The sequence below is a fragment of the Anticarsia gemmatalis genome, chromosome 14, assembly GCF_050436995.1.
Source record: "Anticarsia gemmatalis isolate Benzon Research Colony breed Stoneville strain chromosome 14, ilAntGemm2 primary, whole genome shotgun sequence".
In the NCBI taxonomy this organism is placed as follows: domain Eukaryota; kingdom Metazoa; phylum Arthropoda; class Insecta; order Lepidoptera; family Erebidae; genus Anticarsia; species Anticarsia gemmatalis.
Genome location: NC_134758.1, coordinates 8657525 through 8669009, shown reverse-complemented (window position 1 = coordinate 8669009; position 11485 = coordinate 8657525). Strand labels below are relative to the sequence as shown.

At 32.6% G+C, this 11485-nt stretch overlaps 1 protein-coding gene across 1 annotated transcript; it reads right to left on the bottom strand.

Moving 5' to 3' along the window:
- Window positions 1-92: 92 nt before the first annotated feature.
- Window positions 93-11218, bottom strand: LOC142978101 (regulation of nuclear pre-mRNA domain-containing protein 1B). The gene is made up of 6 exons (XM_076122378.1): window positions 11000-11218; window positions 9757-9993; window positions 8048-8274; window positions 5841-5949; window positions 4345-4520; window positions 93-4051 (listed from the first exon to the last, which is right to left on the bottom strand). The coding sequence occupies exons 1-6, from the start codon at window positions 11148-11150 to the stop codon at window positions 3905-3907; spliced, it is 1047 nt and encodes a 348-aa protein (XP_075978493.1). The 5' UTR covers window positions 11151-11218; the 3' UTR covers window positions 93-3904.
- Between the last annotated feature and the right edge of the window lie 267 nt (window positions 11219-11485).

Below are 11485 nucleotides of genomic sequence, written 5' to 3'. Positions count from 1 at the left end.
CTCTCATAATCTCATTGTCTATTTTTTGCGTGTACTTTATGAAAGACGGACGCTTCGATTCTTTAGTGGTTAAGGTAAATAAAAAACCATCATTGTTAATATAACAAATTCTATATTTTCTTTAAATCTATAATATCTAGCTATACACAGTGGATTCGTGGCAGCTAAATAAATTAACTTATCGCACCAAATTAATCTATTATTTGGTTTACAAACGTGATAGTTGAATATTGTGAAAATAACCCCGAGATGATAATAATAGGCACATTCCGACATGAACCAAACACACTGCAGCGAAAACAAAGCTAAGATGACTTATAAAAACCGTAGGAACTTTGCAGACGAAAGGCATAGCGCGAATTAATTTGTCAATTTCGTAAATATACTCTCGAATGCTGGTTTTAATAATTTTATAACATTCAGGATCTCGTGAGATCATCTGTAATTTTCTTTTATTAATAAGCATAGTCTTATATTTCAGTCGATTGACTAAACAATAATTAGAAACGACTTTACAAAACATTAAAACATCTTATTACTATATTATCAGAATAGAAGGTCAGTTTTCGCTGCCGTGTGATATACCACTACATATAGGCAGCGGGTAAAACCAAGCACACGATACATAAATAATACGTACATCAAGTACCATACATTCACAACCACTTACAACTTCATTTATTGACTGAAGTCTAATGCCCAATATCAAAATTACAGACAGTTGCAAAAAATACTCTTAGGCCCGAAATTGGAAACGGACTCCCGTTGCGGGTGTCCGCTTACGCAGTATCAGACCGGCTTACTTTCGTCATGCACTATAGCCGGTAACACATAATACATATATATTTCAGTCAAAACTCATACTCATATAGTAGTTTTGTTAAGTTCTATGGGACTGTGACGCTGACGTGCACGTAAGATTTATCTGTATAATACGCAACTGACACTGCGTGCGACCGCCGTACGCGCCCGCGATTCAACGTGGCAGAAAGATAAGTCTTTAGCAGCATTAAAGCAACATAGTCACGTCACTATAATAATATGATCCCTTTATAATGACCCAGAAACCATCACCTAAATGGCTCCTAATTATAAGAAAGGGACCCTGTACATTTGAAATTAGGCATTAGAGTAACATAAACAAAAAACACTAGTCTCACACAGCTTGCAAAATTATATCGTAATTCATTTTACAATTAAATATAATCATCGATTGTGTACAAACTGAGTAAATGGGACATAAATAGTGACAAGAAATATAGTCGGAAACTAAGTCAATATGTACAATAGAAAATATACCTTAAATATACGGCTGGAGAGTTCAAAATCAAACCGCAAGAGTTTTAGGTAAACATACAAACATACAATTGAATACCTTTATTCTAGCTGTTGATTTAAAGTTACATCCACATTTTATTATCAATTTTAATATTCCACATAAGCAATACGCGATGAGGATGTACAATTATGCACATGAAAAAAAAAAACCTTTTACACACATTTTAGCTCTACGAAATATGTTAAATGAAACCTTTTAAATAATATATTAATGTTTCTCAGATAAATCCATACTAATATTATAAATGCGAAAGTAACTCTGTCTGTCTGTCTGTCTGTCTGTCTGCTACTCAATCACGTCTAAACTACTGAACCAATTTGCATGAAATTTGGTATGAAGATATTTTGATACCCGAGAAAGGACATAGGCTACTTTTTACCCCGGGAAAATGACGCATTTCCCGGGAAAATTCAACGAAGTCGCGAAAAATCAATATTATAATGACATTGAATTAACAAAATTCCGTTGCCATGGCAACTGTTTTAATGGCGGATATACCTTAGCGCGACTTCGTTATACTAAGAGATATAAATAATTTTGAGAATATTTTTCGTGAAAAAAAAAGCATATTTTATATCATCACGCTACGACCAATAGGAGTAGAGTAGGTAACAGTAAAAAGTGTTACAAAAATATGGAAAACTAGCTGACCCGCGCAACTTCGTTTGCGTCACATAAGAGAGAATGGGTCAGAATTTTCCACGTTTTTATAACACTTTTTACTGTTACTCTGCTCCTTTTGGTCGTAGCGTGATGATATAAAATATGCTTTTTTTTCACGGAAAATATTCTCAAAATTATTTATATCTCATAATATAACGAAGTTGCGCTAAGGCATATCCGCCATTAAAACAGTTGCCATGACAACGGATTTTTGTTAATTCAATGTCATTATAATATTGATTATTCGCGACTTCGTTCGCCACCTGAAATTTCCTGGGAAATGCGTCATTTTCCCGGGGTAAAAAGTAGCCTATGTCCTTTCTCGGATATCAAAATATCTCCATACCAAATTTCATGCAAATTGGTTCAGTAGTTTAGGCGTGATTGAGTAGCAGACAGACAGACAGAGTTACTTTCGCATTTATAATATTAGTATGGATTCTAACCCATTCTCTCTTATATGACGCAAGCGAAGTTGCGCGGGTCAGCTAGTCTTTACCATAAACTGTAAATGGAAATGCCGGGAGGATGTATTAAATCTTTTCAGAGCAACCTTTGGGCCTACCTTCCGAACTGGCGGTAAATTCACTCTGTATCATTGACTATCATAAGTGTAATTTCCTATATGAATAAATGATTTGATTTTGAGCATAGTGTGTAGAAGGTTTTAAAGTACACTAAATAATTACTTGGAAGTCGCATTTTAACTATTACATATTTATTGTTGTAAAATTGATTGCGCGGTAATGGCAAAACCTCGGTTCAATGGAAGTTCAATGTATTTAAACGTATAATTATATTGTCGAAACAACTGATATAGTGACGAACAATCAATTTGAAAGTACCTAACTATATTATTGAACGATATTGTAGACCCAGCGCAGAAAACAGTATTACGTAATTATGTTTTTAGAACTTATTAAGGACAAAATATCCATATACACGATAACAAATTGTGATGTTTAAAGGTACGTATATCGTAAGAAGCTTGGGAATTCAAATCAAATTTATATTATTTTCCTGCACTTGGTCTTTTTACAATAAACTTTAATATCACTTTAGTTTCGATCATTGAATGTAATATTCGCAAAAATAATTTAAGTAATCTTGCAGTTACAGTATGGAAGTTATTGAGATATATTTTATTTATATGTCGATACACGTCTTTTCATCAATTTTATTTTTTTATGAGTGATTATGTCTATTTTAGAGCAGTTTTTTTTTTGTAAGCGGAGTAACTATGTCCAATAATTTAGAAACAGGCAGCGTTTTTTAGAAATCATATTTTAGATCGAAAATGCAAAATGTAATTATTTCAGAAACTCAGTTTAATGTTGTCTTATGGGTAAATAGGTTGTGCATTGAAATCGTCTCTTAAAATTACGATACTAGATTTTTTCTGATATTGTTATTACCATTTATTGTTGCGCATAGTCTACTCTGCTTGATAAGATTTTTTTTAACTAACAGTTCAAATTTTCAGTCAACACTTTACAAACATCAAAAGTCAAACTTTTGTTAATCGAGATCAACTCTTTCATGTCAAAACAAAGGGAATCACTCACTTAATTTAGCAGTCCACAGTAGTGTTATTCTTACTAGCGATTTCTGGACGTTCTAACCCACATTCACAAAATATTTTATCAATTAAAATAGCCTTTCACAAGAAAGCTTATATTAATCGCCGTAAGAACTTTAAGCGCGATTCAGGATCGACATGACGTACTTGCATCTTCTTAGTACAGGCACTCGCCACTAGATGGCACTTTATACAATTTTGGAGTAATTATGAGTTAAAACGTCGAAAATATATATCTAACGATGCGATGATGAAACAAGTCTGTGAGTAGTGCACTATGTGACGTCACAGGCGGGGTGGTTGTGGGCGGCGCGCGAGTGACGTCACAGGCTGAAGAGGTCGCCGGCGGAGGGCAGCGGCGCCAGCCCGCCCGTCACGTCGGGCAGGCGGGACACGTCCGGTAGCTTGTCGATGTGAGACTTCACCTCGGCTTTCACCGCGTAGATCTTTTGCAGTTTGATATTGTATTCCTGTAAGTCCAAACATGTTGTGATTAGATACATAGTACCTACAACTAGGTACAAAAAATAGTAAGTTTAGTGATCAGCCAGTCTTACACAATAATTAATTAGAAATGGTCGTCAAAGAACCACTGCTTATAACCCAAACTCTAGTCTTCCATTCGGAACTAAAAAATCACAACTGACTAAGAGCATAGTTTATTCTCGTGAAGCTTTCTGTAACTTTTATTATGTCTCGATAATATAATACCATTTAATTAACCCATTATGAGTCTAGAAATAGAAAAGAAACAAGTACGTACCTCTAGCCTAGATTCAGCCTGTTTAGCGAGGTCCTTCTGCGACTGTGCGAAGTCCCTCAGCATGGCGGCCACCTTCCTCCGCTTCTCTAACTCCTCACTGAGCCTCAGGTTGTATTCCGCCAGTAATTCTACAGCAGAGTTCACTACCGCGCTCAGACTTAATGCTGATTCCTTATCTGGAAATTTAACAGAATTACATTAGCATAAGCGACTTTATTTGGTGATAGCAGGTGGAGTACAGTCTTAAGTCAAATACTGTATTGGTCATTACTCGAAAGTTCTTTCATATAATGTGTAAGGACAATGCTCGATCAGGATTTTATCTTTGACACGATGTATGTTTTGTTCTATTGGAAAAGATTTCCTTGCTAGTTCGAAGCTTACAGGCTATAAAAAGAAATGTTAAAAGAAAGTTCTATAATAAATTACAAGTCAGTAATCGTGTATGTTAGTTAATTCGAGTCCTTTAACTCAATAGAGCGTATGAGTGGGCTCAATAGATATAAAGATTCAATTTTGTATGAATCATCTAAGTACTTGTATTTTTCAGAGTTTTAGTACTAATATGAAATAGAAATAAACTGTGTAAAGCAATCATGTGATAAATATATTTCAAGAACGGAAACGAATAATCGATCTATCCGTAGTTTTGATTGAAGATAGTGTATCAGATATGTGTTCGGGGTACTTGATAATTGTTACTATAACAATCGCAATGCAAATATTTGTTTGAAGTCTATCACCGATAATCGAGTGATAAATATCAGTAGTTCCTGTGAATTGATTGATAAATTATATGATAAGTTTGTTGTAGACTTTGGTGTTATTTTGATCTAGATTTCGAACTTAAGACAAAAATATTTTATGTTTGCTTCTAAAAATATTTATACGAGAACATCTTTTTAAGTTATATTTTGTTTAAGTTAATAAGTAGAGAGATAATATGTTTACAAAACTAAGAGATAATTTAGTTTAGGTTATAAGAAGTTGATCCTTGGCCATCATTTTTAGTTACTTACAATTTCCATCATTAATTAACCATGTTATGTTCAAGTATCCCCGCTTTAATTAATTCATTGAAATACAAATACGAACATTATATCGAACGATATTTGGGGAATACAATTTTCAAACAACGATTCCTTATTAAGAGGCATCGAAGTTGCGAAACTATAGAACAAGTAAAAAATATTTAGAGCCAAATAACGCTATTGGTTACAAAATAATTGTGATTTTTTTGAGAACGAGGATTACTCACTTCCAGGAGTAAAGTAGGGCAAAGAGTATTTGGTTGTCAAAATATGTCTATAGAATAGAAAGGTTCCTAAGTGTGTAAAAGGTGAACGAAAATTTCTGCCATTGTCAAACTGTATTACTATGAGATAAATGAAACAAGAGCATAGTTACTAAAGGACTTATTTTATTTGTTTTAATTAAATATAAGAACATACGTACTAGGTACATTACAGATTCAATACATAAGTATAGTGTTTTACCTTCTAAATTAGACAATAATTGCACTTCGGATACTTCGGGGGGGAGGGAGGCGATCCTCTCGCGTACGGCCTCATCGCTTGACGCGCTCGATTCCAATTCTAATAGAGCCTGTAAGGAAAACAATATTATTTTAGATATAATTTGAATAGCTGCAATGATAGTGTAAAATTACATTCGACATTTCAAACTATATTTTATATGCATTTATACATGTTTGGATAAGTCCCCGCGACACAAGAGCAATTATTAGTGCGGGACTTGTTTTTAAAAAAATATTTACGTCCCTACTTTGTCAGAATAATTTAAATTAATAGTTCATATTTTGGTTATTTTAAGGGAGCATCTAACGTACAAGTTTCGTGCTCGTACAATGAGTAAATTTGAGAAATCTATATCCGACAGTGGATAATAAGTACTGGTATCCGAAATCAATTGGAATAAGTGAATTTTAAGAAATCTTAGACCGGCAATTAGTCTATGAAATAAAAAATGGTTTATTAAACATGAAGTCACGAATATTATCGTACATATTTCACGCATGTTAAATAAAGTGTATAAATGACTATTTATACATCTTATAGTCGTAATTGATACCTATTACCATAATAATAACATTAAAGATTAGTTAGATGTATTATTTAAATTACCCATTAGAATAAATTGGACATTGATTTACATGTCTATGGATTCATAACATTTAATATTGTCTATTATTACGTGATAACTATAGCACGATGATTTAATCATTCATAAGATTTCGTACCCAACAATACAGTTTTAACCGTAGGATTAAACGAGAACCCTATTACTAAGACTTCAATGTCTGTCTGTCTGTCACCAGGCTGCACTCATGAACCGTGAATATTAGAAAGTCAGTCAGTCAGTAAAAATGGCAGTCGTTCACAGATTATCCCTCTTATTCATAAACACACTATAAACCTATTTTAGTTAAAAAAACTACTATAATATGTTTTCTCTTTTTCATTTCGCTAAGGAGTGAACGAAACAAAACTCTTTATAAGCCTTTCATTACTTCATATATTTTTATGAATGAGAGGGTATATATTTATATTGCTGCTACAACAACAATTTTAATATTTCGTTTTTTTTATTTATTACATTCTATTTGTTAAATATGTAGGAAGCCATTAAATCATACAGTAGCGATTTAACAATATTTCCGGTGCTTAGTTTACGTAGAAATAAGTATTTTAAAGGTAAACAATAACGGGTTTTTACTTTAAAAATATTTGTTTTCTGTCGACTAGAAGAGCCGCCGTCAGGAAGGCAGTAATGTAAAAATAATAGGCCAAGATTGCTAAAATAAATTTAACCAGTTTTGACGTGGGGGAAGTATGTCAACTAAAGGCAACTTCAGCGTCATACTGTAGACCAACAACTTAGTTGAGAGCCCTATATGCAAGGTTCGTGGCTCTCGGAGGTACACGTAATTTTGCATATCCATGACCCGCACGGTTATGTAGCTGACGACAGATTATTTGAAACAGCTACTTTATTTTGGAAATACACAGAACAACTATTTGTTATTAAGAATGTATATCAAGGCCTCATACTAAGTTGTCGGACTATAACACTACATTGTACGTACCTTCTGTAAGCCGCCCAGCAGCATGACAGAAATGAAATAAATACAATCGCTTTTTGCTTGTATCCGACAACATCAAAATTCCTATACATATTACTGCTTATGCATAGAAAGTGTGATGTTGAAAGATTTAGCTTAGTTAAAAAAATCAAGCATGTACAGACAAATGAGAAATGCGATAATAAAAAAACATTCAAAGAATTATTAAAATATCAAGGTAATAGTTTAAAAATGATTAATTGATTTGAATGACTGATGTATGACAAGATGTATGTGTATGTGAATGAGGCAAGGGAAGTTTGTAAGGATCATTCCAAATGGCATTCTTTGGTCTCTGCCTACGCGTGTGGGGAAAAGACGTAATATTATGTATGAATATGATTGAGTGACTGATTAATTGATCGGTTTTGAATTTAAACCATGCTTTAATGTAATAAAACTAAACAAAAGTAATACTACTTAAAGCATGTTGTTATGAATCAAATCTAAAAAAAGTGACAAAAGATGAACATGATTTCACAGCAAGTAGAAGTAAGAAAAGGGGTAACTATTGTAAAGAATTTAGCATCACACAGTGTTCTATAATTTTATATAACCCACCTTAATCAATTCCTCAGGTTCAGGAGGGTCTCCGGGCGGTGTCTTAGGGCTCAGTGTAGTGTGTGTTTCAACATGACCATCAACATCCTTAGTCTCGCTACGTCGTCGCTCCTGTTTCGTTCTAGCTTCCACTTTAGGCTTTTTCTCAGGCGTTTCTTTAACCTCCACTTTATTTTCCGTTGACTTTCTCTTGCTAACCTTCTTGGGTATTGCATCAGCAGGATCCACTGTAATAAAGTGTGTTGTGAAAATTATCTAGAGTTGTAAACTGCTGTATTCAAAGACCATCTGACAGTCACATTAAATGTAATGTTACAGGGCTATGTTTTTATTATCCTACTGATATTGGAACAACTGGGAGTTAGGATGGAAGTTTTTTACTCTTTCCCATTCATACAGTCAACTAAACTTCATAGTAATTTACTACATAGTAAATAGCAAAGTCGCTGCCCGCTTTCTGTCCCTATGTAAACTTAGATCTTTAAAGGTACGCTATGGATTTTTAATAGATAGTGATTCAAGAGGAATGTGTAAAAATATTTTTTGTAATATAACTTTCTGAACATGGAATTAACACAACAGTGAAATGTGTAATATGATCTGGAAATTAAGACCTTTGGCAACAGATAATATAATGACAAGAGCTAACAATAGTATTATCAGTGGTATTTGCTGACTAGCACTTGCTTGGTATGTATTTACAGCCTTATCAACCTCTTACTATGAACAGAAGTAATTAAAAAAGTAATTGTTTCTCAAAACTTCACATAGGCACATTATTTTCTATGCTTATAATCCTACAATTTAGTATAGTTTTGGCTTACACTTCGGCTTTGGTTTCCAAATTAACATAGCTGTGTATGTCAGGTACTTGAGCCTTAAAGTCACTGATGTTCTAAAATCTGGATTTGTATAACTCTTTCAGGGCGGACTTTGTAAACAAGACTTTGTACCTATACTAAGTTATTAGCCATAATTGCTCTTGGTCTTTTATTTTCTAAATATAAAATATATTTTCTATAGTAATTCCAGTATTTTAACATAGTTCTGTTTTTTACTACAATATTTTCGTTATCACATAGCATGTAATAGTAAAATTGGTTCAATTTGTTACACTGATAAAAATTATATGTTCTCAACAATGTGGAACAATATACTGTGAAATGATTTGTATTGAAAACCAGCAATTAGCAAAAAATTGCTTTTTAATTACAGTTAAAGAAACGAGTTTCACTAAGGTAGGTAATTGCAACATATAATGCCAGTATTTCAATTGCCTGTTTATTTTTCCATTTTACAGTTTTCAATATAATTTTAAACAAAAATGTAATAATGTTGTAGCCACAAATTGAAAATGAGCACATGAAATAACAGTACTTAAAATCTCTGATTACAAGCCATATAGGTAACATGCAAAATACATGATTCTACAAAATAATTTGTTTTACAGTGTTTATATCAATATAAAGTTATTGATTCAGCTTTTTAAATATCTTGTATAATTCTTTACTAGTTTATATATGTAAAAAAAATTCTTTACTCCTGATAAAGCTAAGACTTGCCATGTCTTGAGATTGAAAGCATTTTATACATATTTAAGAGAAGTCAGAATAGACAGATTTTGGACAAATTTAAGGTGGCCAGATAACTTAATTTGGGTTATGACTACACAGTCTTTACATATTAATAAATTTGTATAATTTACTTACCAGCCTCTTTAAATTCTTGTATTTTCTGTGCATCATACACTCCTCTCTCTTGCCATATAGTCAGTATTCTGTGCAGCGAGTGTTTAGTCTTTGAGTTGATGCCAGTCTTTGCCATGTGTTTGAATGCATCGGTGAGAGACTCGCCGAATGCTTTGCCATATTCCGGGCCTTTCTTTTTACTGTTCTGTATTACGTCATTGGCTAAATACATGAATGTGAGTTGCTTGCTGTCTTTAGCTGTAAATAAATCAGTGATGATAGACAGGGGAACATAATAATATTAGCACATTTAGATTATATGCATAGTTTTTATTAATTTAAGTCTTTCTTATAATAAATAAATAAAGTCTTTCTTATAATTTAATATAATATTTCATTCGGTCAGTTTTCATGTTTCTAGTAGGTAATACCTATTACCTTGGTTTTAATAATAATTATGGTTTAATCATTTTAAATATAACCAAAATTATCAGAAACAATTAAAGTAGGTACATTATGGAACTACAAAAGCCATCAAATTATCTCAGTGCAACCAATTGATATAATACATTAACTGAGTGATAGGTTGGGACTCTGGAGAGGTCAATATTTTCTAATTAAGATAAGATTAGTGAGTGTAAACAATATTCATGTAGAAGAAATGGTCATTCCCAAATGAAAGTATTACTATTATTTCTAATGATGCTCCTTTTTGTTGTTTTGATTTTGTTTTGTAAATAATAAATAGTATAACTAGGGTATATACCTGGCTTTCAGGTATCTAAGGCATATAACTCAGTAAATGACTTTTTTTGAAAATGAATAACATTTAATACTGACAACGTATAAAAAATCTGCCATCATATTTTGGTACAGTAAGATACGTAATTATTAAATACATGCGATGAGATACAGGGCTCCTCCATTATTAAAACCAATTATTTTTACACCTTTAACATAATGTATCTAAGCATTATAATAATATATTGAATAAATATGTTCTTGCTTGTTTTCAAAGATTCGTAACAAACTGTCTAAATTGGTTACAGAAATGATAATAACATCTCAACACTTTGCATCAATAAATTTTAAATTACTAGATCTTTCGACACTCGTAAAGCGAAGAGAAATTAGGGACAACATTTTTAGTTATTATTTTCTTACCGATAGATATATTAGCTTTTTTAAACAAAAACACATGATGTCGCATAATATATGAAAATGTACAAATAGAAATTTAAAAAATATAAATATTGTAGGTTACCTTTTAGTAGCTCTTTGTACCAAGTTTTGACGACAACGGCATGGTGTTTTCTATGATGTATTAACCACAAAGATAACGTTTGAATACTTTGCTGACTCGAGTTCAGTTCTTGGAGTTTTCGAACTAATGCGTTTTCCGTAAAACCAGCCATGGTTTACGAGAAAACTAATAAAATTTACGCCACGGTCCACAACGCCACAAAACACAACTTATTTGACATTTGCGAACGCCATGTTGATTAAAAAAGTAAACTTCGTTCCGTTTCATCCAAACAATATTATAACTTAAACTCCCAAAAAAACTTTTGAATTTTATACAGATGGCAAATAAATGTCCATTGCTTAATAATTCTTTGCCTATTTGCAAAAGATGTTTGGAAGTTCTTTTAAAGAAATATGGAAGCTGGTCAGAACATAAAATTTTTTGTTCAGCTTCATGGCGATCCTGACTTAATGTCTATTTCCGCTGATAACACAGTACCAGATA

Coding starts and splice junctions, on each gene's coding strand:
- LOC142978101 (XM_076122378.1), bottom strand. CDS start 11,150: ATGGCTGGTTTTACGGAAAACGCATTAGTTCGAAAACTCCAAGAACTG. Junction 8,275..9,756: donor ACAAGAATTTAAAGAGGCTG/GTAAGTAAATTA, acceptor ACTTTATTACAG/TGGATCCTGCTGATGCAATA. Junction 4,521..5,840: donor ATTATTGTCTAATTTAGAAG/GTAAAACACTAT, acceptor TTAAATTTCCAG/ATAAGGAATCAGCATTAAGT.